This window comes from Lepidochelys kempii, chromosome 14, assembly GCF_965140285.1.
Source record: "Lepidochelys kempii isolate rLepKem1 chromosome 14, rLepKem1.hap1, whole genome shotgun sequence".
NCBI lineage: Eukaryota > Metazoa > Chordata > Testudines > Cheloniidae > Lepidochelys > Lepidochelys kempii.
Window position 1 is genome coordinate 47,791,355 of NC_136393.1, and position 27,501 is coordinate 47,818,855.

The 27,501-nt window shown below is 48.6% G+C and overlaps 2 protein-coding genes across 2 annotated transcripts; one reads left to right on the forward strand and one right to left on the reverse strand.

The window, feature by feature from the left end:
* The first annotated feature begins 2,527 nt into the window (after positions 1-2,527).
* LOC140898348 (killer cell lectin-like receptor subfamily B member 1B allele B) lies at positions 2,528-27,499 on the forward strand. The gene is made up of 8 exons (XM_078848617.1): positions 2,528-2,626; positions 13,148-14,787; positions 15,882-18,344; positions 19,477-19,587; positions 21,727-21,930; positions 24,023-24,177; positions 25,390-25,502; positions 26,666-27,499. Exons 3-8 carry the CDS (start codon positions 18,158-18,160, stop codon positions 26,787-26,789), a joined length of 894 nt encoding a protein of 297 aa, XP_078704743.1. The 5' UTR covers positions 2,528-2,626; positions 13,148-14,787; positions 15,882-18,157; the 3' UTR covers positions 26,790-27,499.
* LOC140898361 (killer cell lectin-like receptor subfamily F member 1) lies at positions 4,549-11,902 on the reverse strand. Its single transcript, XM_073312076.1, has 7 exons — positions 11,808-11,902; positions 11,296-11,337; positions 10,839-10,934; positions 9,755-9,922; positions 8,974-9,128; positions 7,630-7,742; positions 4,549-4,949 (listed from the first exon to the last, which is right to left on the reverse strand). Exons 1-7 carry the CDS (start codon positions 11,890-11,892, stop codon positions 4,826-4,828), a joined length of 783 nt encoding a protein of 260 aa, XP_073168177.1. The 5' UTR covers positions 11,893-11,902; the 3' UTR covers positions 4,549-4,825.
* Positions 27,500-27,501: the final 2 nt, after the last annotated feature.

Sequence of the window (27,501 nt, forward strand, 5' to 3'; positions counted from 1 at the left end):
AGGGAAAATGCTTTCTACTCGTCCTCTCCTTGAAACCTTTGACATAAAAATCAGATCTCAACGGTGGTATGTCTCAAATTGAAGACGTTCTACGTCAATACCTTGGCGTACATCTGGAGACGGACTGGCTGAGTTTCCCCTCTTCGGTCGGAGGTTCAGTACCGTGTAACCTTCGTCGTCCTCCATCTTCCCCAAACTCAGCGGAGCTGCACCTTCAAACAAACAGATCAAAATGAGAACTAAGTGCCCACAAGAGTGAAACTGACCCGCTGCAGCCTTTACGAGAAGTCCTGGCAGCTTCTCGGGACTGTGAAACCACACAGGAAATTTAGATGCACGAGTGGAAACATACGGCCCAATTCTCAGGTCCAGCTGAGAGGCACTCTGGTGACAGAAGTCCTTGGTGCTGCTGTTTTTTCGTTCAGAAACATTTTCGAACAGAAAATGTCTTTTTTTCTCGATCAAAATCTTCATGAAAATGTTCATTTCTTTGAATATGTTTGCTGGTTTTTGTCCCCTGTAGCAGTTACCCCGCTCCTATTAGGAAAGGAGTGAGAGCAGCTGAGGGAGGCTGGCCACAGGTGTGGCCAGCTCAGTCATGGCATAGCTGGCCCTGATAAAAGGGCTGTGAGTGAGGAGCCAGGTCAGTCTCACTCCAGCCTTGGAGTGAGATGGGCCTGACTGCCTGCACAGGGTACCTTCAATGGGGCAGGGCTAGGCTAGGCTAGGCTGAGGAGAGGAGAGGAGAGGAGAGAAGAGCACCCCTGGTGACCTCCCAGGCTGAGGCCTTGCAGGGAGGCCTAAGGAGGTACTGGGGCTGCAGAGGGGCAGCCTGGGAATAGGCAGAGGCAGCTGGTCAAATCCCCTTGCCAGTGATGAGTGGCCATTAGAGACTGCAGTTTGCCCTGGTGAGAGGGGGCTAGATGATGACTGGTAGTAGTCACTGTGGCGGGGTGGGGTTCCCCTCGGAGGGGAGACCAAGAATATGGAGGTGCTGCTGTGGGGCAGCACCCCAAGGGAAAGGGGCACCGGGGGCCTGAGGCAGGAGGGACACTGGCCAGCAGGGGGCGCTCCTGAGCTGGATGAGCTAATTCCCAGGACAACCAGCAGGAGGCGCCGCACTGGTGAGTCTACACCCTGTTACACCCCCAAAGAAGTGCTTTTCTGCTTTTTTTCCTCTCCTTTCACTTTCTTTTTCTTTTTGTGTGGATTTGGATAACAATCTTCAGGAGAGATCACAGGATGACCATTGGTAGCTGGGGTGAAACGTTAGCGACTTCCTTAAGGTTACTGTGGTGATATGGTGACATCAGTGTTAATGAATATCAGGGGAACAAATAAGTTGGCTTATGAGAAATGGGTCACCCCAGAAGTAATGGGGTGTGGGCGTTCAAATGAGGAAAGGGGGTGGAAACCTTCATCAATATGGGTGAACCCCAGTGGGCGCCATTTAACACATTATAAAAGCTGCGTGCCGTGGTGCGGGCCAGGATGCGGAGGGAGAGGGGGAGACAGCAGGAGGATGGCCCTGGTGGTGGTGGTGATGAGGTGAGGATGAACACATCGGGGTTTTCCACAAGGCAGGGTGTGAGTAATGCAAATACTATGCGTGCTGTATTATTGTGATAGAAAAGGCTGTATAACCCCTCACTGGACAGGAGGGGGTCAATGAACAGCTATGGACTAAGGAGGCCCCACCCCTATATCCTTGCCGAGCATGCTTGGGTTGGAGGTGAGGTTTAAAAGCCAGCCAGGGAGCTCAGTCTGAGGCTGGCAAGCCAGGGAGGAGGACATTCCCTGGGAGCTCCAGGGAAGAACCGCTGCTGAGTCCGCATTGAGCCGACTACATCCAGTGACTAGAAGCTCTGAAGGTGACACCTCCCTCAGATGCAGGCAGTGGCTAGGTAGGGTACGGACTAAGGTAGGAATAGATCCACGGAAGCTGGCTGAAGGCTGAAGCCAGACAGAGATGGGTGCACAGCCAAACCGGTCTCTCAGAGCCCTGGGTCAGAACCTGGTGGAGTGGGACGGCCCAGGTGCCCCAACCCCACCAGAACTGGGGCCACTAGGCAGGAGACCCCTAAACCATGCCCTGATCACACACATCATGCTCTTCAGCTCCGAAGAGAGGAGATGGTTAAAGTCCCTTCACTTACAAAATGAGCCTCCTTTTGAGCACCTTGTCTCTTTAGATTGTACATTCTTTGGCTCAAGGACTGCATCTCACTGTATGCGCAGCCGGCTTCCAACAGAATGGGTTCCCCAGCCTAATTTGACCCATTTGCTGTGCTGCCATAATATACATAGAATCGTAGGACTGGAAGGGACCTCGAGAGGTCATCTAGTCCAAACCCCTGCATGCATACAGTGTTATTAGGGCATTATTGCTAATAGAAACTTAGCACTCTAAGATGCTGACCGTTAAGCAAAATATCACTGGGGTTGGAACTTGTGTATTAGCTTATTAAGGAGACTTATGATGGCTGCCTAGATAATTATTGTTCTTTGTACCCTCTGCTAGAATTTAGGAACATAGGAATTGCCAGATTGGATCAGAACTGAGGTCCCTCCAGTCTCCCTGTCTCTGACAGTGGCCAGTACCAGCTGCCACAGGGGAATAACCCACGTGAGTTTTCATCCTGATTTATAATAGATTCTAGATCTCTCAGAGAGAGACTGATGGCTTAAACTCTGCAGCGGGAGAGTTAATGTCCTGCTAATGGTAATCCGATAACGATAACATAATGGAAATCCATTGTTCTCCATGACCACCAAACATAGGACAAGAAGTACACACACAGACTCTGCCCTAGCTGAGATCCAGGGTTTTGTGCTGGGCGCCGCACAGACACAGAGCGAGAGGGAGTCCCTGCCCAAAAGAGTTTACATTCAGAGGCCGCACAGTCAGCTGGTGGCAGATCCGCTCCACCTGTTACCTCCGGCCTGTTCTTACAAAAGGAATTTCTACCCCAGTTGAGATCCCCGAAGCTCAGAAACCTGTCAACAGATCCAGCTAATTTTCACTGCCATATAATCCTCCTTCTGTGCTGTTTCCCCATCTCACTTACCCCACCTTCAGCTACCACTACCCTCTAAAATATACACAGCCACTCAAAGGACAAATGATAGGGAGATTTTGGCAATTGCCCCCTAAATGAAGATTGGGACTACATCATCTCCTAGTCATTTGTAACTGTGATCTTTGTGTCTATGTTTGCAAATTTTGTTAATGCCAACCCCATGCTTTTAAAAATAACGAGTCAGGCCCCGCAAAATGACAAGGTTATTGTAAAAAAAAAAATCTTGAGAAATTTTTTGCTGGGGGTGGGGAACCAAACAAACTAAATCATGGGTTCTTTTTCTGATTTCTGAGCCTCTAGGGGTCAGGTTTTTAAGTCTTTCTCCATAACTGTGAAAGGTAAAAACTTACTGTTTATTAAAATAAAAAACCTGAGCTGCTCACATGATTCCAGGAGCTGGGGCTTTTCAGAAAAACACCAGCTATCTTGAGGTGCATGATAAAATCAGGCAAGTGGGCAGCACTGAAATGTTAGGGGAGAATGTTAAAGTTGGGATTGTTCTGCAATTCAGAGGCTGTGATCGTGAGCAGCGAATGATTATGTGGCTTATTGGTGGAGTCCCTTCATTGTTCGTTCTCAGACATTCTACGGTGGCGAGGGTTGAACTTCTTTTACAAAAGTGTTAAGATGGTTTTTGGGATATCAGCGGGGTTCCCACTGCACCCCACTTTCACCTTTGGCTTATTGAATCTGGCATTTTATTACTCATTTTAATTATCGAGCCATTTTATTATTGGGATTGTGATCTTGCAAACAGTTAAGCACACACTTAGTGATAAGCATGTGTGTAGCTGTTTACACTGTCCGAATCTTGAACTGTAAACTCTACGGGGCAGGGATTATCTCTCGCTGTGTGTCTGGGCAGCGCCCGGCACAATGAGGCCCTGATCTCAGCTGGGGCAGGGTCTGTCTCTCGCTGTGTGTCTGGGCAGCGCCCAGCACAATGAGGCCCTGGTCTCAGGGCCTCTATCCCACTTCACAATATTAGCAGTAAATAAATAAAAATCTGGACAGCAACATAATGTTTTTACAAAAGTTTATTTTCCCATAGAAGTGAACGTTCAATGCATCCAGCCAGGACACACAGATGGGGTCTGCAACAAGGGAAAGGCGTTGCTGCCTGTAAAGGGTTAACTGGTCACATGGCTAGTTGGGGCAGCATATTAGAGGAAGCTGGGTTAAAGGGGAACAAAGTGGGGGTGGAAGTGGAGGTTCCCTGGGAATGGGGGCAGGGAGATAGGAAGGAATTGTGAAGGGAGGTTCTGAGACTTAGTATTTTGGGGGGAAGGGGCTCCAAGCTGGGAGGGTTGGTCCCTATCTGCTCCCAGGCCCGTTCCAGCCTTCTTGGTCCCACTCTTACCCTCCAGCCCCCCAAGTTGTGCGCCAATTGTGCAAGGTTGCAATATTTCCCTTGCGGGGGCATTAGCTCCCCGGCTTTGCCACCCCTGGGGGAAGGTGCGTGTCCTCTTTATTCCCGGGGGGCTGGAGTGGGGAAAATCTCTGGCAATTAGGGCCCAGTGGGTGGATTTGCTTTTCTTTTTTTTTAGTGGGCAAAGGCACAGATGCACGTCAGCTGGGGGTCTGGCCCCCTTGTCTCCGGTGGAGCTGTGGCTGATTCACACCAGCCTGGGCTCTGGCCCCAGATGTGCAGCAATCCGACATTATATTTATAAGTAAAGCTGAAAATACTGTAGATGTTTCAGAGACTGAAGGCCTTTTACTTTCCCGCTCAGTCGTGCCGCAGTCTATAGCAGGAAAGCTGCTTTCTGGCAGAGCCATTTTAATTCACTGCTGCAGATTTCAGACTCAATCTTAGTCTTTCCTAACTGTCCACAGCTGTTCGCTTCAGCCTGACTTAATCCTGGGACCCTGTGAAATGAAGCAGAAAGTCACAGTCAGTTTGTTTAGGTGGATGAACGAGCCTGTAGCAGCTCTTCCTCGGGGGGTGTCAGGTTGTGATTTCTTCTTTCATCTCTGTATTTTCCCCCACAGACCCATTTTGGGAAATGGGTTGGTCAGATGGGGTTCTGGAGAGCCCATGTCCATGTTACCAAACCTTAAGCAACACGACCCGATTATGCCCATCTTGATGCACCCCCGGGGGACTCAGCTCTGTAGTACACCCAGTGTAGCTCTGTGCCGAAGAGACACAATCTGGTCCTGAAAGCGAAGGTACAGCCCTGCTACTTGAGCCCTGACCGCTTCAGTTTAACAACCCAGGGCCTGTCTACACAGGAACTGGAACGGAAATAAGGATATTAGTTGTCATTCACACCTTGCTGCAAGTCTGCCTGGGGACTCTTTTATTGAGGACTAAGAAGCAGGGCTGTCCCTAGCTATTCTGAGGCCCTATGCAGCCCCCCTCCATGGGGGAGGGGTGTGGGGCCCCAGGCCTCCGTGGGGGGCGGGCAGGGCTACCTTGGGGAACGGGGGAACCTCCCCCCAGCACTCACCAGCGGCGTGGCTGGAGCCAGGTCGCTGCACTTCCCGCAAGTGAGTGCAGGCCTGACCCTTGCTGCAGTCCTCAGGGGCGGGGCTGGGGCAGAGCAGGGGCGGGAAGAGGCAGGGCAGGCCCTGGAGTAGCACTCAGCTGCACCAAATTTCCTGGTGCCCGACCCAGCTGCGTACTTTGCGTATGGGTAAGGACGGCCCTGCTAAGAAGGCCTTCCTGGAATTTAGCTTAAATCAGTAAATTACTGCTATGTTTTTGAGTCCTTCAGTTCTAGTTACTATGTAGGGTGACCAGATGAAACGGACAAAATACCGAGACACATGGGGGAAGCAAAAAAACCCCCAGAGCGGAGTTGCCGAAGCGCCAAAAAAAATAAAGAGCAGCAAGAGCCTTGATGTCGGGACAAATGGTGTCCCGACCGTGCATCGGTCGGGACGCGGGACAAAGAACTAAAAATCAGGACCGTCCCGATTTTCTCGGGACGTCTGGTCACCGTATTACTAGGCAAAGAAGCCCAAAGGAATGCTGTCGTCGTAAGGCCTGTGTTAATTCACAAATAAGGATGTTGCCCGCTTAGACATGCTTTACTAGTGTATCTGCGATACGGCTTATTATGAGGGGCAGGCCAAATTTTTTCCAAGGGGACGTTTTCCCATTGGAAAATGCTGACGGAATTGAAATGTCCCGTGGGACTGTATCGATTTCGTTGAGATTCTTGGTATTTTGCTAAGGTTGAAATGTTTTGCTTTGTATTTTTCTTTTCCTTTTGCCTCTTTTTGTTCTGACTTGAATTTTACCCTCGCATTATCACTCACAATCTCTATCGTAAGGCTCCAGGATGGTCTGTCTTCACACTGAAGCCTGGATGGCTATAGCGTCACTGTGCAGTGATGGAGACAGCTACGTGCATGGCTCAGAGCTCTTTCTGGTCAGAAAGTCACCCAGTCCAACCCTCGCTGTCGTTTGTTCATGGCTACGGTCCAATTTTTCAGTTCTCAGCCATTAGGACAAATTACACCCTGGGACAGCAAGGCATGTAGCGGTGTCATGCCAAGAGTGCTAGGCCGTTGTGATCTCAGAGGTGACGATGGCCAATCACCATGATTATTCTACAGCTAATTTGAATGCAACTGTGCCATTGGTTGCATGAGGGAAAGGGCAGAGATGCTGGTGAGGCAGGGGTAGGGCCTCATGGAAGGGGTGGAGTGGGGCTGGGGACGGGGATGGGGGGCGTTGAGCGCCCAGGGGAAAGAGGGGAAGTCAGCGCCTATGCAGCAGGCTGCAGGTCTGTTATCTCCCTTGGCCTTGCTGGCACATTTCCTGGACACCCCCACGCTCAGTCTGCCACCCCTTCTTGGAAGTGGAGCCCCTCAGCCCACCCGCCCTAGCAACCTGCAACTCGCGCAAGTAGTTTAAACACACCCTCTGCCAGTAGTGTACCGAAGGTCAGAGCCTCCAGTCCCGGGTGACTGTTTCACATTCTCAGGGCACATGGGGCAGTTGTAGGGTTCCCAACTCGACCGGATGCCATTTTGCCGCAACAGCGTCCCCCTTTGCATCAATGGCGTCCAGGAGAGTTGGCAACCCTAGGCAGTTGAGAAGCATGAAATGCACAGACAGGCTTTTGTCTAGGACAAGTATATTTCAGTGGTCAGGCACTTAAGTGATTGACCCTCTTTTGCTTGTCCTTTGCCTCCCCCCACCTCCATGCCTTGGATTTCCAGGTCAACCTGGAGGCAAATACACAGAAAGATAACTAGCGCCCACCCACCATTTAAAATGCAGTTTGCAGCTTGGTAAAGATACCGGGAGAGTGCATAATCTTGCTCAAAGTCCTAAACTGGACAGTTTCCACAAAGCATTACCGGTGCAAGGCTTAAGTAAGCCGCGATTTGAGGAGTGGGCATCTAAAGCAGTCTTAGATTATCACGACAGCTGAGTCAACCGTGAAATCCGTTCCAGTGCCGTACATTGTGTCTCTCAACTGCTTCAAGTCCCAGAGGAGCTGGTGTGGGACACTCTGCATGGGCTGAACCGGCAAATTACATGGCAAGGCATTTTCTAAACATGAAATAGTAAAACTCGGGAGACACTCACAGTTCTTCACGGACAGGGGCACCGTCCACCCACATCCACTTCCTCTGTGAAGAGTTGAATGTTAATCCAATCCAAACACTTTGACCAGCTGGTATGAGAGGCTGCAGGTAAGCCTGCAACAGAAGCGTCTGGCTGAAGGTATTGTTCTAGAAGTCTTTTATTTCTGCCCCGGTGCTAGCAGCACATGGTATTAGACAGACCCCGAGATGCTGCAGTGCAGAAAAATCTAACGGCAATAAACTGGCACAACACGCTGTGCTGGAGAAAGTTGCTCGACTTCTCTGGGCCTCAGTTTCCCCTTTGTAAAATTGGGATCATGAGCCTTTGCTAGACGGTCTGGTCTATTTGGATTGTACACTCTTTGGCTCAAGGACCATGTCTCCCGATGGGCACAGCCAGCTCTCCACAGAATGAGGCCCCCATCCTAATTGGGCCCCACCAGTTGTGCTACCTTAATGGAAATAAACGATGATGATGATGATGACGACATTATTATTCATAATAGATCTAGAATCAAAGCTCTCTGAGCTGCTGACCTGTCAACAAAATATCTGTAACTCACTGCTCGGGTTTGAACCACATTATTACCCATTACCTTTTCATGGAGATGCTGGCAGGTACTTAGATAAGTATTGTTATTTGTGCTCTGGTAGAATTTAGGAACACAGGAATGGCCAGATGGGATCAGACACAGGGTCCATGTAGCCCAGTGCCCTGTCTCCCACCGTGGCCGGCACTGGCTGCTTCATAGGAAGGCATAAGAGCCCCGCAATAGCAGACATAGGATGATCTCACCCCACACTGGTTCCCATCCTGATCTCTAGTAGACAGATTCTAGATCTCTAACAGATCAATGGCTTAAGCCCTGCAGCGGGAGGTTTACTATCCTGTACAAAGCTCTTCCAGCATTAACTGATGTCTCTAGATATTCATTATCCACATTAGCTTCCAATCTCTTTTTAACTTTTATTTTTGAGCCCCAATCAATTACCTGGGCCCCATTGTGCTAGGTCATGCAGTGGTTCTCGAACCGTGGGTCAGGCAGGATCCCAAAATGGGTTGCGACCCCATTTTAATGACTTGCTGTGGCCCGAGGGCTTCAGCCTGGGGCAGCGGTGCTCGGGCTCCGACTCTCTCCGACTCTCCCTGTCTGGCCGGGGCAGGGGGACTTGGGCTCCAACTCCATCCCCACTCCCCCGCCCGGGGTCATGTAGTAATTTTTGTTGTCAGAAGGGGGTCGTGATGCAATGAAGTTTGAGAACCGCTGTGTAGAGACACGTAACAAAGAGAACAGAGACATGACGAACGGTTCTCTCTGTGCCCCTGACATAAAACGTACGTTACCATCTGTTCCCGGTCGTGGAGCACCAGCATTTGAGATCCCTTCCTTGAACAGTCATCCCGGCTCTTGCTCCAGGCCTTAGTCTCTTTAGACAGCCAGTAGCACTTGTCCCTGTGCAGCACCCACTCCCTGGGGCAGAGTTTGCACCCGGAGCCACCTGCGGGGGGGCAGTGGGAAGAGGCAGAGGTAATTAATGCTTCTGAAGTTTCTGAACACTGAGCGATTCTTTCGCTCCAGTCAACTGCAGAGTCAGACAAATCTCCCAGAGCTAGACCCTGCAGCCTTTCCTGTGGGCTGGCCTGCTCTCCCCTCCTGGCTAACCCACCACCCTCCCAATTCCCTGAGCTGAAATCAGGTTATTTGTCAGTAAACCACTGCCGAGAAAACATTAAAGACACAGTGCATTGCAGCAGAGGAAACAGAACAAGTCTTTAGTGCCTGGTGCTGCTGAATGGGAGGGATTCGTTGAATAGTCCAGCGTGACACCCCGCCATATCAGTCCTCAACAGAAATTGAACGCTAAAAGCACACTCACTTGGACTAAAGAAGCAGCTCCCTCAGCTAGTAGCAGTTGTAGACTCCTATCCTTTATGTGGAACAGCCACTAGAGAGAGACACCCATAGCTCACACCCAACCAGTGAGTTATGCCATCAATGTGAATGTAGTTGGGGGGGAGTATTCCTATACCCATGGCTCACACAGCACAGCACAGCGGTGAGTGGGCCAGGCAGCATGCCCTTTGCGATGCAGGTTTGAAGTGGGCCACAGTGAACTGAGGTTACCTGCTGAGCTTATCTGGGCCGGATTGCACAGACTCTGCTTCAGACGAAAAAACAAGTTCTCCAGGCCGGCGTTGCATTCTCTTCCACTTCCGGTTCCCTGAGTGACACCATCGCTTTCTGCGGGGTTTCCTTTCGGACAGGGGCCCTGACAAACTTTGTAACAACATGCTGTAACAAACAGTCAGGGATGGGAACACTGAGAGCACAGGGTTGTGATAGATCAGTGATGGAGGAGTGACTCTGGCTTGGCTGACACACAGACTTGCACCAGTTTAACTTAATCAGTTTTTAAATTAGTGCAAAAGGCTTAAGAGTTGCTTATCTTGTTTTTGATTAACTCTCTTTAACCCAATGCGGCCCCTATTGTGCACACAATTATACTGACACTCGAGTGTTTATACTAGTTAATTCACAGCAATGTAAACACTTTTATATTGGTATAACTACATCCACATTCGGGGCTTATACTAGTTCAGTACATTGGTTCCAAACGTAACTCCAGACTCATCAGTGAAAAGGCACAGGTGAAAAATAGCCAAAGCTCACAGTCTGTTTCCATAGAAGCCGTTTATTTCACTAGGTCACTGCATCAGTTACATTATGGCTCTCAGAACTGTTGGTTCAGGCTCTTTGCAGACTCAGACAGTTATCCCTGCATCAGCTATACTCGAGGCCCTTCCCCCGCTCAGAGCAATTGGCAGAGGCTCTTTTGTAGACTAATTATAAAGCTTTAACTGTTAGACTCTCAACATCCGCTGTCAGTAAATAGTTATTGTCTGCCCACTGTTGTCCTACTTCCCCATAATCTCCCACACCCATGAAAATTGAAATAGATACAAACACAAAAAAGCTTAAAACCCGTAATTTTGAAAGTTTGACTTGATAAAAATAGAAAAAAAAGTGTTTAAAAATAAACATTGATATTATTTGTTGAAGTTATACCAAAAAAAAAAAAAAAAAAGAAATGAAATCTGCCAAGCCTAGTTATATTGGTGCTTAGCTAGGGTGAGAGACTCTAGAAATCTACCTAAAACAGATTGGATTCGATAGAGTTAAAAGATTAGTTGGGATCCTGGACACTTACCCCAAGCGCCCAGTGCAATCACTAGCGTCTGTATGATACAACAGGCCCCCAAAGCTCCTAGGGCGATTTTGTAACAACGGGCACTCGTAGGAGACTCTGGAAAATGAAAGATTTAGCGAAACATCATAGCTAATTAGTTAACTCCAGCAAAGTGCTTTGAATAGGAAAGATGCTAGAGCAGGAGTAGATGTTGTCAGCCCTGAATCTTAGTTCCAAAATTCTCCCTGGAGCCAACCGGCGTGTTGCCAGATGACAGTGGTGATCGGGGTTTAATTCCTTGCCGGGCCACAGATTCCTGGCATCAGCCCAAGCAACTTCACTCAATCTCCGACACTGTGGTGATGAGCATGGGATTGGAACTGAGGAGAATCTCAAGTCTCATTGTCCACTATCCTCTCTTTAGGCTGTAAATATTTTAGGGGAGGGACTTGTTTCTGGTTATATGTCTGTACAGCACCTGGCACAAAAGGGTCCCGATCATGGATGGGGTCTCTAGGCGCTATTGAAAAACAAAGATGAAATAATAACAACAATAACAAATGCTCTTGTCAGCTCCAGCGGCAGGTCGGTAAGACTGTCATTTAAATTGAGTTTGAAAAAATTAGCTTGCAAAATTATTTCAGTGGGAAATACTGGAAATCTGCAAACCTAACTCTGACCTGAGAAGAGGATTTCTTCAATACCAGAATAATAACTGCACATCGAGCACCAGCAATGCCAGAGTCCAGATTCAAGTAACAGTTTTTTCAGATGGGGCCTCCTTCTACTACAGAGTATTTCTGTACAGTCATCGGAGATGCCCAAGGTCACAGATCCAGGATTAGAACCCAGTTCTCCTACTCACTAGACCGGACAGCTCTCATATCCAGGGAAAATGCTTTCTACTCGTTCCCTCCTTGAAATCTCTGGCATAAAAATCCAGATCTCAATGGCGGTATGTCTCAAACTGAAGACATTCTACGTCAATACCTTGGCGTCCATCTGGAGACGGACTGGCTGAGTTTCCCCTCTTCGGCCGGAGGTTCAGTACCGTGTAACCTTCGTCGTCCTCCATCTTCCCCAAACTCAGCGGAGCTGCATCTTCGAGCAAACAGATTGAAATAAGAACTAAGTGCGCACACAAGAGTGAAACTGACCAGCCTTTACAAGAAGTCCTGGCAGCTTCTTGGGATTGTGAAACCACACAGGAAATTTAGATTTGTGGGTCGAAACATGCTGCCCAATTCTCAGGTCCAGCTGAGTGGCGCTCTGGTGTCGGACGTATTCAGTGCCCCTGTTTGTGATTCAGAAACATTTTTGAACAGAAAGTGGCTTTTTTTCTAGTTGCAAATCTTCGTGGGAAATGTTCATTTCTTCGAAAATGTTTGCAGTTATTTGACAAAAATAGGTGCTTTTCTGCTTTTTCCCTCCCCTTTCTCTCTCTTGTTTTATCTTTTTACCATTTTACCTCTGAAAAAGGAGGAAAAAGAGAAGGGGAGAAAGCTAGAGAAAGAGGGGGTGGAACTAAAAACCTTTCCCCCGCTTCTTATAAAAGATCTGGGGAAATATTTTTTTAAAGATCTTCTGCAAACATGCCACCTTCATACTCTACGGACCCAGAGGCTGCCTTCCCACGTGGTTTGCATTGTGCCAGCTACAGGCATGGCTGAAATCAGGGCATTTCTCCAGTGCAGGAACTGGGGGTCACCCAATGAAATGAATAGGCAGCAGGTTTAAAACAAACAAAAGGCAGTATTTCTTCATATAATGCACAGTCAACCTGTGGAACTCCTTGCCAAAGGATGTTGTGAAAGCCAAGACTATAACAGGGTTAAAAAAAGAACTAGATAAATTCATGGAGGATAGGTCCATCAATGGGTATTAGCCAGGATGGGCAGGAATGGTGTCCCTAGCTTCTGTTTGCTGGAAGCTGGGAATGAGCAATAGGGGATTGATCACTTGACGGTTACCTGGTCTGTTCATTTTCTTTGGAGCACCTGGCATTAGCCACTGTCAGAAGACAGGATACTGGGTTAGATGGATCTTTGGTCTGACCCAGTATGGCCGTTCTTATGTTCTGGCTCAAACCAGGCAGCGAATGGGATCTAAGAAGCCATTATGTCAGTTGGAGATCACCAGAATGCCGCAGAATGTATCAGCTCTCTGGCCACATCTCCACAGCCCCTATATCACCCCCTGTGCCAAGGGGAATAGAGACATCTATGCCCGCTCTGCCTATGGTACTGTTATGAGTATCTCACAATCTCTGTTGTATTTCTCTTCACAACACCCCTGTGATGTAGGACGATGCTGTTTTCTCTATTTTACAGATTGGGAATGGAGAGAGAGAGAGGCTAAGTGACTCACCCAAGGTTACACAGGAAGCATGTGTCAGAGCAGGGAATTGAACGCAGATTCCTGAAGTTCTACACTAACAACTTCATTACTGGACCATTCTTCCTCTTGCCAGCCACTGGCTCCCCCATGCCAACGTATTCTCAGCTGCACAGGAGGGGCAACTTGATGGACGGACACTTTGCGCTGTTGCAGTGGCATGAAGGAGCCATATAGAGGGCTGAGAATCTGGCCCAGGTGATATAGTCCTATGGATGTATTAATGAGGCTGGAGATTTCAGCTCCTTCAGATGCAGGATGATTATAAGGCGCATAAAAAAATAAACGTAAGTTCAGCCTCATCAGTGAAAAGGCACAGGTGAAAAATAGCCAAAGCCTGCAATCTGTCTCCATAGCACCTGTATATTTCACTAGCGTCGGTTACACCAGGGCAGTTCTTCCTTGAAAGCGATTGACTCAGGCTCTTTGCAAACTCAGGCAGGTATCCCTGCATTGGTTACACTGGAGTCACTTCCCCCATTCGCAGCAATTAGCAGAGGCTCTTTTGCAGACTAAGGCAGTGTTAAACTCGTTGCAGATCCCCCCCTTTCAGCACACTTGGCTCAGGCTCTCTGCAGGTTCAGGCAGACATTCCAGTGTTCGTTACACCTGGGGCAGTTCCTCTCAGAGCAATTATCTCAAGCTCTTGCACACATCACTCAGGTCACCTTTTCAAGCTTTTCTTCCCAGCCATGAGAGGTATAGATCTACTCTTTTTTTTAAATGAAGGTTGAGATTCTGCTCTAATCACATGACTCCGGAAACTGGGGCCCTAATCTTGGGCCTTTAGTTTCTAGGTCTTAATAATCCCCGTGGTTCCTCCAGTTATCTCTCACATCTCCTCCAATCAAGCCCTCCCACCCCTTTTTCTCACTCGCTGTACCATTCTGAGGCCCTATGTAGATTTCTCTCCCACAACAACATCCTTGGCCTATACCACAATGGTTCTGTTTATCAAGAGTATGCAGAGTGCAGGGGGTACTTTGCAAAGTGTTTCTGAAACCAGAGCACTTTTTTGACACGTTTTTGCAAGCAGGCAGAACAGCAGTGGCTTGAGATCACACAGGAAAAGAAAGAATGAAGCCAGTCGCTGGTCAAGGCAGCATTTCATCACCTCGCGGCTTCTGTGGTGCAGATTTTTCCATTAGATAAATAAGCCTGAAGCCGGAGAATTCGGGGCTGCTCTAAAAATAAATCGCTCTGGCTTAAAGCAAAATCTGCCAGTGCACATGCATCTGGGGGAAGGAGGGGAGACGACCAGGGGTTTCAGCAATACGTGGGACTAGAAATGCTGTTCTATTCCATATAGGTTCTTATACCATGCTCATCATCATAGCATTTGAGCATCTTCCAGTCGTGCATTAAGCAACATGACTAACATCCATCACACTTGTTTGTTCTCTCACCTTGTCCCCAGGGGGAAAATTGGGTGCACCGGAGTCATGTATTTAAATTAGAGAAGGCCACTCAAAGAGGCGCTCCTTGCCCTTGGAGCAGAAGGTGGGGCGGTTTGGGAAGGTCCTTTGTTCCTGGGAAAATTCACGGCAGTCTGGAGAGAGTTCTGTCTCCTGCACGGGTGAGCTTTCCCCTTATTTTAGAGTCCAGTCGGCCCAGAAGACCAAAGTTATCCCCCATGGTTTTCACCCCAGAGGTGTAGACCCATTCGGAGATCCTGGGCCCAGGCCACGGAGCGCCTTGACGATCAGGACCAGAAAGAGCTTTGGCTTCCTAGAAGAATGGATCGAGCTTTGTCGGTGAGGCACAGAGGTGTCTGAGCCTTAGGCATTAAGATGCGTCTGTGAATGAATTGAATGCTCCTGGGATAGGAGGGCCTCCTGGATCTGGCACAGTCTGCTGCTGTCCTGGGGTGTTTCAGAGAATGATTTAATAGCTTCATAGATTTCAAGGCCAGAGGGGACCTTTATGACCATCAAGTCTGACCTCCTGGATCATAGGCACCGAATCCGTGGGTGCTCCGGGGCTGGAGCACCCATGGAGAGAAATACTGGGTGCTCTACACCCAGCGGCAGCCCTGCAGGTCAGCGCCTGCTGGTGGTCAGCTGTTCCATGGCTTGCAGGAAGTGCTCGGTGGAGGGGGCGGAACAGGGCAGGAAAGGTGGGGCGGGGCAGGAAGAAGCAGGGAGGGGGTGGAGTGGGGGGCATGGCCTGGGGCGGAGCAGGGGTTGAGCATCCCCCCGGAAAATCACACAGTCGGCGCCTGTGCCCCAGATATTATTATCTATTGTCCCATAGCACCTAGGAGCCCTAGGCATGGACCAGGGCCCCCACCACACAATGGCACATTATTGGGTCTATTATGGAAGCCTCTAGAAGCCCCAGTCATGGATCACACCCCGTTCTGTTGGACACTAGGTGTATTACATTAGGTGTATTACAGGAGAACCTAGAAGCCCCGGAGTATTTTCTACACTGCAAAAAAAGACCCATGGATGTGAGTCTCAGAGCCCGGCTTCACGGTGCTCAAGTCCCGGGGCTAAGAATAGCAGTGTGGATGTTTGGGCTCAGGCTGTAACAACCTGGGGTCTCAGAGCCCAGATTCCGTCCTGAGCCCGAAGGTCTGCTCCGTTATTTTTAGCCGGTAGCGCAAGCCCGAGTCAGGGGATCTGGGCTCTGCCACTCACTGGCACTGTTTTTTTGTTTGCTGTATAGACATACCCCCGGTTGTGGAGGAGGACCAGTTGTGTTAGGCGCCGTACAGACACAGATCAAAAGATGGTCCCTGCCTCAAAGAGTATAAGAAAAGAGACAATCGATGGATACAGACAGACAGACGTGAGCACGAGGAAACAATGCGACGCTGCTGGCCAGCATGACAGGTCCGAGCGCACCAGCAGCGTTCCCGCATCAAGCCCATAACTTCTGCGGGAACTAGCAGGCACCGAGAGGAGGAGACTTAAAAAAACAATAATGCATAGGTCTGTTTATTTGCCTTCTGGCATTTAGGGGTCTCATCTTCAAGCTTTTCTCTCCAACCATAAGGGCCAGAAAATTACTTTCTTTTTTCAAATGAGAGTTGAGATTCTTGAGGAATAACATGACTCCAGGAGTTGGGGTTTTAAGAAACACTCCAAATATTGCACAATTAATTCATGAGCTGGCAACACTGAGTATCTAAAATGTTATAGATTCCTAGATTATCGGGCCAGAGTGGGTGACCAGAATCATCTAGTCTGATGTCCTGCATCTCTCAGGCTGTAGGACTTTCCCAAAATAATTCCTGTTTGACTAGAGCATTTTAGAAAAACATCCAGTCTTATTTAAAAATCTCCAGTGATGGGAATCCACAACTGCCCTTTGGTAAATTGAACCACTGTTAAAATTGTATACCTTATTTTCAGTCTGAATTTGTACAGTTTCAACTTCCAGCCATTGGATATTGTTTTGATGGAGTTTGGGTGAAACCTCATTGAAATTGGTGGGGACAATAGCTGCCCTTCAATCAGAATAAATGTAAGAAGCAATTAAGCTTCTTCTTGGAGTGAGATAGCTGAAACAATAGGAGCCACCATCCAAAACACAGGCCATATGCAAGGCCTCTCAGAAACTGAGTTGCTTGTGTGGATGGGTTTTGGTGAGCGTTGGCCGATTGAGAGATGTGTCTGGGAGTAGGAACATGCAGCAGCAGCCAAGCAGACAGCAAGATCAGGACTGGAAATGTGTCCCTGAAAGCAAGCAAAGTGAGAGAGCTTTTTGGGCAGAGTGAGGGCCAGAAAGAGGCTTGGAACTGTGCATAAAGAAACTTCCTCCTGTTGTTTGATTCTTGCTGGGTTCTGGGAAAACAGGATATCATGAACAGGCTATGTAAATACAGAGGATTGAATCAAAGACATCCCTTGCTCGTCATCAGTCTCTCTTAACCAAAACAACCTGCAAGGCCTTGAATATTGGGTAACCACTGGGGCTAAAAGGGGTAACAATCTCATCTGATTTTGCCGATTCCCCTACCAAGATTATTTAGCTCTGTTTTAGCATTTTGTAGGAAAAACAGTGTAAAAAACATTGCTGTTTTCTATCTCCTTACCAGAAAAGGTCAAAACCACAGATATCCGGCTGGTAGCTGATTTGCTGTTCAGAGGAGGAGGCTGGGTTTGCTGCAATGGATGAAAAATTCAGCTTCTGTTTTTTGTTCGTCTGTTTTTGCAACCAACTGGTCAATAATCAATCAGGAGGTTGACAAGCTGTTCTGAGGAAAGGTGGTCCCCAGTGGTTAGCGCATGAGCCTAGAATGTGGACAACCAGTGTGCAAGTCCTTTCTCCGCTATGGTAACTCATTTGGTGTCTCTGTGCCTCAAGTTCCCCGCTTTGAAATAGGGCTCATAGTACTGCCCTGTTTCAGAGGGGCATAAAATGAGTATGAGGGGCTCAGATACTATAGTGACGGGGCCATTAAGATACACAGATGGGACGCTGTGGATCTGTTACCCATTGGGGAGGTCTTGGGAACCTGATTATTTAACTTTCTGGCTGTTACGACCAGAAATTTGCATCCCAAGTTAAAGTCACCACCCTCACAATGCAGCAGGGGGCATTGCCATAGAGACCGGGAAAGGAGACTTCACCAAAGCTATTCCATCTCTACACACCAATGCAAGAATCTGATGCTCCCAAATCTGTGGGGGAAAAGGGTAGGTGGCCATTTCTAGATTCAAGATGGCCGCCCGCCCCGCTGGCGCCAATTTCCACTGGAAACTTTATCACCACATCCATTTCTTGCCTCTGGACCATTCAGAGCTGCTTCTGCCAACGCAGCATGGAGCGCGACAGGCCAACGCGTCAGTGTGTTTATCGTAACTCCAGTCGCCCAAGTTCCTCCGGGTCTGTAGCATTTAAGGTTCACCTGGGCTGAGAATGTTCAGCCAGCAACCTTAATTTATGAGGGAAGACCACAGAGCAGCAATAGGAAAGAAATTCAGTGGCCACCCCGAATGACGCTACTTCCTGATGTTGGGTGTGTCGGCTGGCTTAGTTCATACATAGCTAGACAGTTGTCTTTGCACAACACTATCGGGTGGGTGTTTTTGCCTCCTCCGGTACATGCCATGGCTGGGGAGATAGTGTATGCTGATTTAAACCTTCCTGGGGCCAGGCTGTCACCTTCATCTAAAGCTCACAGTAAGTGGGGATTGATTGCCTAGTTTGCTGCCAAAATTGGGAGGATTTTAGCTGGGATCCCAGTTTTCTAATAGCTGGTGAGTGCGAAGAGACATTTGGAGTAGCAGTAGACTCTTGTAACAATATGTTTTATACTTTCTTTTGGGAAAGATACAGGGTAACAAAGGTACTTAAGGGGCATAGGGCTGGATTTTTAAAACTATTTGAGTAGGTGAATTTTCAAAAGCACCTAGATTCCTACCACCCGTTAATTTCAATGGGTCTTAAAAGCACCTGGTTGCTTTTGTATATCCCACTATGCTCGTAAATACCTTTAAAAATTTTGCCCTTAGAGACCAAAATCTCGTTGATTTTTAATTCGATGTAGATGCCTCTCTCTCTTAGGAACTATTGAAAATTTCACCCGGTTTATTCGCAGGCTACTTATAGGTTTGTTGTTTCTCTCTCATAGACAGTCTCTGTTTGTTTGTTCTGTGTTGTTTTCCTGCATCTCAGATAGAAGCGATTTAGACTGAGGGTGCATGGTTTGCTCTTTGGGTGTGAAAAACCTGACCATTGGGTTGGTCGGCTTGATGTAATTTGGGGAAGGAACACTGGCCTGGTGCCTAAGACACTGGAGTGCGACGTGAGAAGAGACCTGTGTTCTCCCACGCACTCCCTGTACAACCTGTGCTAGGTACTTAAACAGTAAAGTTTTTGAAAATGCCAATAAATCCCATTTTCAAAGTGACTCAGGAGCCAAGTCCCACTGTCTACCAATAAGGCTTAAGCTCCTAAGTCACTTTGAAAGTCAACAGGACTTGGACTCCAAAGTCATTTAGGCTCCTGCAAAAACTTTTACCCTTCATCTCTCTCTGCCTCAGTTTCTTCATCTGTAAAATGGGAGGGATTGACAAGACATAATGGACAAGGCATAATAGGTGGATGAGAAAGAAGCAGGTTGGGGATGGGGTAGTAATAAAGACACTATAGGATGTTAAACAGAGTAACTGATAGTACATGGGGTAATTGAAACTGCAACCAACGGGGGCTATGTAAGCACCTCGTTAGCCAGGTGTGTCATCGTTGTGCGAGCTCTCAGAAGACAAAGTAACCAGGTAACCACCCAATTTCCTCACATTTAATCAAACAGGGAATGTTCTAGAATCCCCTCAGTGCCCACGCTGGCATGGGGTCGTTCTGAAGGTCGGGTGCGCCGGGGTCATCATCCTGCTGGTGATGGTAGCCGTGCTGAGTGCTTGGGGTAAGTCGCTCCAGGCCATTTATTCAGCTGTGTGAGTCTCCTGCAGGCAAAATGCACCATGTTGAAGTCAACGGGGCTACTCGTTTGAGTAAAGACACGTCTGCTTGTAAGATCAAAGCCCCTAACGTTATTTTAACAGAGGATTTTTTTGTGGGGACAATGAGCGCGTGCCATGTGTGTGATGCAGTGGCTGTCGCCCAGAGAGCTCGCTTAGCCGTTTCTTATATCCAGCAGTAACGCAAGGAAGCTACAGGCCAGTGTCCTGTCAGACATGAGCTTAAGTAAGTTAGCATAAGTATAGTTGAGTAGAAGTGGTCTGTGGCCCTTGGCATAGATGAACGGGGAACTAGGAACAGCTTCCACAATAGTAGGAGTTGGAACCTCACGCAACATTGAAGTGATACTGGGCTGGGACATTTTAGGATAGAGTCATGGGGCAGATGTCTAACCACAAACTCGCTTGAGAAACAGGGGACGTATAGGATAATGAGTTAAATGGCGTTAATAGGTTAACCTATAGGATAAGGGCACCCCAACATTATGAGGGAGAGGAAGTTAGATTTGGACATGGAAGGCAGGCTGATAATGCTCCGGCCCGATGTGACGGGGCCACTCACCTCTCGTGAGCACCCGGGCCGGCCGGGCGTGTTTGCCCCTGCACTCTGTTTCACATTACCTGTGGTGGCTTCTCACGGTGCCCTCTGTAACGTCTCGGTCTGGCACCCCGTCTCGGGGCTCAGTCAGTCTAACAGAGCCTATCGCGGTACCCTCAGCCCTTCCTGGGCTAACTTCCAATGGTGCCTGCTCTGTTACAGAGCAGTGTACCAGGGCCCCTGCCTGGTGACTCTTTGCTCCATAGAGAGCCCTTCTGACCCCAGCTTTCCAGCTGAGTCACTAGTTAAGTTCGACCCTTCTCCCTTTCTGGGGTTAACACGGTTCAATTAAATGCTGACCCTCCCCATGCCTCAGTTTCCCCTCTATTGTGTGATCTCTAGCATCTCATTTCCCCTCTTTCTGCCTCCCTTCCCCTCCTATCCTCTGTCTGTCTGGTCTGTGTACTGTCAGGTGTTCAAGGCAGAGGGTGTGTCTGCATTGCATAGCACAGCAGAAGGCCAATATCACTCTGAGTGCTACTGTAACACAAATAATGCGTTTTCTTGTTCAGCTGTAAATCCAGTCTGTCTGCCAGGTGAACTGTGTGATATGTCCTCATCCCCAACAGGCAGGGAAAAGTGTTACATGGACCAGACGCAGCTGTGGGCTTGGCGCATTAATCTCACATCATCTGCCATAATGAAGGAGGCTTTCTCCAGAGCAGATCAAAACATTTTTAATATAAAAAGGACTTTTTAAAACCCAATTTCCCCGCTGTTTTTAAAAACTTTTTGATGAAATTGAAAGCAAAACAAAAAATAGCCTTTTTCTCCCCATTTGTGGGTTGTTCGGGGTTTTTTTTCTCTCTCCCCTTTTTTATTCTTTTTCATTTATCCATTTGCTGATTTTTTTCATGAAATTTTTCAGATTATTTTTTCTGACCTTTTTCATTTATCATTTTTATCCTGGTTTTTTCCATCTTTCCTCTTTAACCTTTTTTTTCTCTTTCTCCTTTTCCTTTTCTAATCACTCTCAGATAATGCCCTGCGTTGTTGAGGGTTTGGGGGTTGGGTTGTTTTTTTTTCTTTCCGTTTTTCGTTGCTTTTCACTTTGCAACTTTTGAAAACTTACAGGGTGGCAAACAGAAAAATGAGAAAACCGTGGCCAGCATTTGTTCTGTTGTATTCAGTGGCAAAATGGGGGGAAAGGCAAAAGGGGGAAGGAGAAAAAATGAAAAAAAAAAAGGGAGGAAAATAAAAATTTGAAAACAAACGTTTTCATGGAAAACATTCAAACCATGAAAAAAATATTTCATTTGGAAACCTGAAGAACAAATCTAACTTTGATGTTTTTTTTTTTTCATTTTTCAACCAGCTTGCTTTCTCTCCAATCCTCTTTTCTTTCAGCTCCCTATAATTTACCTTTATACCAGCATCACTATAGCCACACTATATCCTAACCCTTTAGTTAGTTCAGTGTAAGTCTATCTGTAGACCAGGCCAGAGTCACTGATCTGTCACAACCCCACGCTCTGTCTCTCCTAAGCAATAAGCAGTAACAATCCTTCCCACGGATGCTGTGCTGAAGTTTTTCAGGGCTTCTCTAATAAAGTGGAGGAAGGACCGGCCTCGAAGAGCGACGGTGTCACTCAGGGAACCGGAAGTGGAAGAGAATGCAACGCCAGCCTGGAGGACTTGTTTTTTCGTCTGAAGCAGAGTCTGTGTGATCCGGCCCAGATAAGCTCAGCAGGTAACCTCAGTTCATTGTGGCACGTGTCACACCTGCATCTAAGGGACTGCTGTCTGACCCATTCACCACTGTGCTGTGGGGGGGACCTGTCTATAGGATTTCTCCCTCCCATCTACATCCACTGTGTTGGTACAACTCAATGGTTCAATGTAAACTATGCGCCTCTGTCTGGTGGCTGGCGAGACAGGGTAGGGGAGGTGATATCTGTTATTGGACCAACTTCTGTTGGTGAAAGAGACAAGCTTTTGGGCTACACAGAGCTCTTCCTCGGGGCTAGGAAAGGTACTCTTGAGAGCATGTCGACAGTGCAATAAAACACCTGGGGCTGGCCCATGTTAGCTGACTTGATCTCATGCGGCTCAGGCTTTGGGGCTATAAAATTACGGTGTAGACATCTGGGCTTGAGTCAGCTGGCACAGGTCAGCCGTGGGTGTTTTATCGCAGCGTAGACATCCCCAGAGCGTCACAGCTAAATGCCAGGCAGAACAGATTGTTGAGCACAAGTAAACACATCTTGTAAGAGACCGTTCAAGGCGAAGTGGTTGGTTAACACCTCTGCAGTCGTAGGACAAAAAAGAGTTTCATCTTCTTGTAATAAACCATAAATCCAGTCTCTTTACGAAGACCAGGGGTTTTAGTGTTCAGCCGGGTTTTGACTTTAAGCTCCCAGGCTCGTCTTTTGAAGGTGTCCTGCTGGTTTCCTTTGAGGACAAGGACAGAGAGGGCAGATATAGAGCAGTCGCTCGGTGAAAAGCGTTCGCCGACAGGTGATGTGGTGTTTTTGTCTTTTATCACTTTCCTGCGTGAGTTCATTCAAGAGCGTAGCGATTGTGTGGTTTCCCCCATTCTTTTGAATGCAGTGTGTAGGGCACCGGATGAGACAAACCACATGTGGCGACAGGCCTGTGCCGGACTCGTGGATCTTGAAAGGGGTGTTGTGGGGGTGTTGATCACCCTAGCAGTGGAGAGGAGGCTGCAGGTTTTGTGCCTGTTATGGCAACAGGTCTCTCTACGTATCACACAGGCTATGCTGAGAGTTTGTGCCACAGGCTCCCAAAGAAACTGCGAAACCACCTGATCAACATCCTCTACAGCAAACAGGGAAAGATTAAGAACTGGATACTCACCTTAATTAATTAGCCTCTTACACTTGGGATGGCTACGTCCACCTTTTCAGGTTCTCGGTATATATATATGTCTTCATACTACATGTTCCATTCCGTGCATCCGAGGCAGTGAGCTGTAGCCTGCAAAAGCTGATGCTCAAATAAATTGGTTAGTCTCTAAGGTGCCACAAGGACTCCTGGTCCATGAAAGAGTCAACGCCAGCTACCAGGGGAAGGCAGTGTGATGGAGCTGCAAAGCAGGATATTACAACTCCCATCAGCCCCCTCACCTCTGTATAGCCCCTTCCTCTTGGCCAAGCAGGGACTATATAACATCCCCCAAATTGCACTGCTCCTACCCCTGCCCGGGTAAGGGGAAAGGTTCTGACCCAGGAAGTGGCCAGGTTCTGTTTGAAAAGGGGGAGCCACGTGGCAGCAGGAGAGAAGCCCCAGGAACTGTGGGCAGAGCCACATATGGAACAAGCTGGGACGGCCGGACATCACAGCTGGGTGCAGGCCTGTGGGGGGCTCATGGGGGAGCAGCAGCGGCTGGGCAGGGAACTGGTGCAAAGGGGCCTCAGGGAGAGACGCTACCTGAGCCTGGCTTGGGAACCCACAAACACTTATCTGCTGGAGTAGAGACTGGAGCGGAGCGGACAGCCCGGGCACTGGGGATGAAGACCCTGCCTCTCAACCGGACGGCCCGAGGGACCCCCCCAGGGTCCGCTATTGCTCACTTTAAACTGTAACCACGGGTGCTGATTTTAATTTTTCCGGGTGGCTATGCCACCCCACGCTCCGCCCTGAGGCCCCGCCCCCACTCCACCTGTTCCCGCCCCTGCTCCACAACTTCCCGTGAGGCCCCGCCCCTACTCCACCTCCTCCCACTCCACTCATCCCCTTCCCCTGGAGGGAAAGAATTCCCCAGAGTTCAGAAACTTCAGAAGCATTAATGACCTCCGCCTCTTCCCACTGCCCCCCCGCAGGTGGCTCCAGGTGCAAACTCTGCCCCAGGGAGTGGGTGCTGCACAAGGACAAGTGCTACTGGCTGTCTAACGAGACTGAGACCTGGAACAAGAGTTGTGATGACTGTTCAAGGAAGGGATCTCAAATGTTGGTGATCCAGGACCAGGAACAGATGGTAACGTACGTTTTATGTCAGGGGCACAGAGAGAACCGTTCGTCATGTCTCTGTTCTCTTTGTTACGTGTCTCTATACAGCGGTTCTCAAACTTCATTGCATCACGACCCCCTTCTGACAACAAAAATTACTACATGACCCTGGGCGGGGGAGTGGGGATGGAGTTGGAGCCCAAGTCCCCCTGCCCCGGCCAGATAGGGAGAGCCGGAGCCCGAGCACCGCTGCCCCAGGCTGAAGCCCTCGGGCCACAGCAAGTCATTAAAATGGGGTTGCAACCCATTTTGGGATCCTGCCTGACCCACGGTTCGAGAACCACTGCATGACCTAGCACAATGGGGCCCAGGTAATTGATTGGGGCTCAAAAATAAAAGTTAAAAAGAGATTGGAAGCTAATGTGGATAATGAATATCCAGAGACATCAGTTAATGCTGGAAGAGCTTTGTACAGGATAGTAAACCTCCCGCTGCAGGGCTTAAGCCATTGATCTGTTAGAGATCTAGAATCTATCTACTAGAGATCAGGATGGGAACCAGCGTGGAGTGAGATCATCCTATGTCTGCTATTGCGGGGCTCTTATGCCTTCCTATGAAGCAGCCAGTGCCGGCCACGGTGGGAGACAGGGCACTGGGCTAGATGGACCCTGCGTCTGATCCCATCTGGCCATTCCTGTGTTCCTAAATTCTACCAGAGCACAAATAACAATACTTATCTAAGTACCTGCCAGCATCTCCATGAAAAGGTAATGGGTAAGAATGTGGTTCAAACCCGAGCAGTGAGTTACAGATATTTTGTTGACAGGTCAGCAGCTCAGAGAGCTTTGATTCTAGATCTATTATGAATAATAATGTCATCCTCATCGTTTATTTCCATTAAGGTAGCACAACTGGTGGGGCCCAATTAGGATGGGGGCCTCATTCTGTGGAGAGCTGGCTGTGCCCATCGGGAGACATGGTCCTTGAGCCAAAGAGTGTACAATCCAAATAGACCAGACCGTCTAGCAAAGGCTCATGATCCCAATTTTACAAAGGGGAAACTGAGGCCCAGAGAAGTCGAGCAACTTTCTCCAGCACAGCGTGTTGTGCTGGTTTATTGCCGTTAGATTTTTCTGCACTGCAGCATCTCGGGGTCTGTCTAATACCATGTGCTGCTAGCACCGGGGCAGAAATAAAAGACTTCTAGAACAATACCTTCAGCCAGACGCTTCTGTTGCAGGCTTACCTGCAGCCTCTCATACCAGCTGGTCAAAGTGTTTGGATTGGATTAACATTCAACTCTTCACAGAGGAAGTGGACGTGGGCGGACGGTGCCCCTGTCCGTGAAGAACTGTGAGTGTCTCCCGAGTTTTACTATTTCATGTTTAGAAAATGCCTTGCCATGTAATTTGCTGGTTCAGCCCATGCAGAGTGTCCCACACCAGCTCCTCTGGGACTCGTAGCAGTTGAGAGACACAATGTACGGCACTGGAACGGATTTCACTGTTGACTCAGCTGTCGTGATAATCTAAGACTGCTTTAGATGCCCACTCCTCAAACCGTGGCTTACTTAAGCCTTGCACCAGTGATGCTTTGTGGAAACTGTCCAGTTTAGGACTTTGAGCAAGATTATGCACTCTCCCGGTATCTTTACCAAGCTGCAAACTGCATTTTAAATTGGGAGGGGGGCTAGTTGTCGTCTTTGTTGTGTGTTTGCATCCAGGTTGAACTGGAAATCCAAGGCATGGGGGTGGCAAAGGACTAGCAAAAGAGAGTCAGTCACTTAAGTACCTGACCACTGAAATATATGGAGGAGTTTGGGGTGTGTATCGGGAAATCCCTGGACTTCACCTTTTTGTTCCTAAGATTTGACAGCCCTATAGTGGTTATTTAGCTCTGTAGCTGCTGACATCGATAGGACAGGTGAGCTGGGAAGAAATAAAAGGTAGCAGGCAGGATGCAAGCAGGGCTAGAATGTATTTGGGGCTAACCCTGTGCTGAGGGTGTTTTCCTGGCTGTATAAGTAAAGGGTCTTGATCTGCTAGCATCCACGAGGCATGTATTTTAATTGGTTCGGCAATGCAACATTCCTGGGTGGGGTGCAGGTATTGAACTCGTGGCCTATGTGCCTAAAAGGCACAAATCACTCCTGTGGGAGCTAAAGGATGCAGCTAGAGCAGCTTAAAGCCACTAGCAGAAACTCCTAATATCTGTCATGCTGCCTCTAGCGGGAGCGAGAGCCAGACCAGAAGCATGGGTGATGGCTCGGCTTTTGTGGCCTGAACACCCAAGCTACACCCGTAATGGGGTCAATTGTGTTGCTTATGGTTTGGTAACACGGACAAAGGTTCTCCAGGACCCGCAATGGACCAACCCATTTCCTACAACGGGGCTGTGTGGGGAAAATACAGAGATGAAAGAAGAAACCACAATCTGACGTAACACAAGGAAGAGCTGCTACAGGCTCGTTAATCAATCGAAACGAACTGACAGTGACTTTCTTCTTCATCCTACAGGGTCCCAAGATTAAGTCAGGCTGAAGTGAACAGCTGTGGACAGTTAGGAAAGACTAGGATTGATTTTGAAATCTGCAGCACGGAATCAAAATGGCTCTGCCAGAAAGCAGCTTTCCTGCTATAGACCGTGGCAGGATTGATGTGGGAAGTAAAGAGTCTTCAGTCCCTGAAAGTATGTTTACTTATAAATGTAATATCAGATTGCTGCATATCTGGGGCCAGAGTGTGAATCCGCCATACTGGAGTCCAAGGGACCGAGACCCCAGCTGACGTACATCTGCACCTTCGAAGTCAATGGTTTTATTGTCCACTAAAGAAAAGCAACCCCAGTGACGCACTGGGCCATAACTGCTAGAGGTTTTCCCCACTCCAGCCCCCCCCAGGAATAAAGAGGACACGCACCTTCCCCCAGGGGTGGCAAAGCCAGGGAGCTAGTGCCCCCTCAATGGAAATATTGTGAGTCTGAATAACTGGCATGCTCCTGGGAGGTGGAGGGCAAGAACGGGACCCGGAGGGCTGGAACGGGCCTGGGAGCAGGTAGGGACCAACCCTCCCAGCTTGGAGCCCCTTCCCCCCAGAATGCTAAGTCTCAAAACCTCCCTTCACAATTCCCCTCCTGTTTCCCTGCCCCCATTCCCAGGGAACCTCCACTTCCACCCCCACTTCGTTCCCCTTTAACCCAGCTTCCTCTAATATGCTGCCCCAACTAGCCATGTGACCTGTTAACCCTTTACAGGCTGCAGCACCTTGTCCTTGTTGCAGACCCCGTCTGTGTGTCCTGGATGCGAAGCACGGGTCACTTCTTCGGGAAAATAAACGTTTGTGATAACGTCATG

Excerpts from the sequence above, each read along its gene's own strand:
- LOC140898361 (XM_073312076.1), bottom strand. The coding sequence starts at position 11,892 with ATGGAGGACGACGAAGGTTACACGGTACTGAACCTCCGGCCGAAGAGG. Across the intron at positions 9,129-9,754 it reads GGCCCAGATAAGCTCAGCAG|GTGGCTCCGGGTGCAAACTC; the intron begins GTAACCTCAGTT and ends GCCCCCCCGCAG. Across the intron at positions 7,743-8,973 it reads TCCACGACCGGGAACAGATG|GCTTACCTGCAGCCTCTCAT; the intron begins GTAACGTACGTT and ends CTTCTGTTGCAG.
- LOC140898348 (XM_078848617.1), top strand. The coding sequence starts at position 18,158 with ATGACGCTACTTCCTGATGTTGGGTGTGTCGGCTGGCTTAGTTCATAC. Across the intron at positions 19,588-21,726 it reads AGCCGTGCTGAGTGCTTGGG|CAATAAGCAGTAACAATCCT; the intron begins GTAAGTCGCTCC and ends GTCTCTCCTAAG. Across the intron at positions 25,503-26,665 it reads GCCCCTGTCCGTGAAGAACT|GGTCCCAAGATTAAGTCAGG; the intron begins GTGAGTGTCTCC and ends TTCATCCTACAG.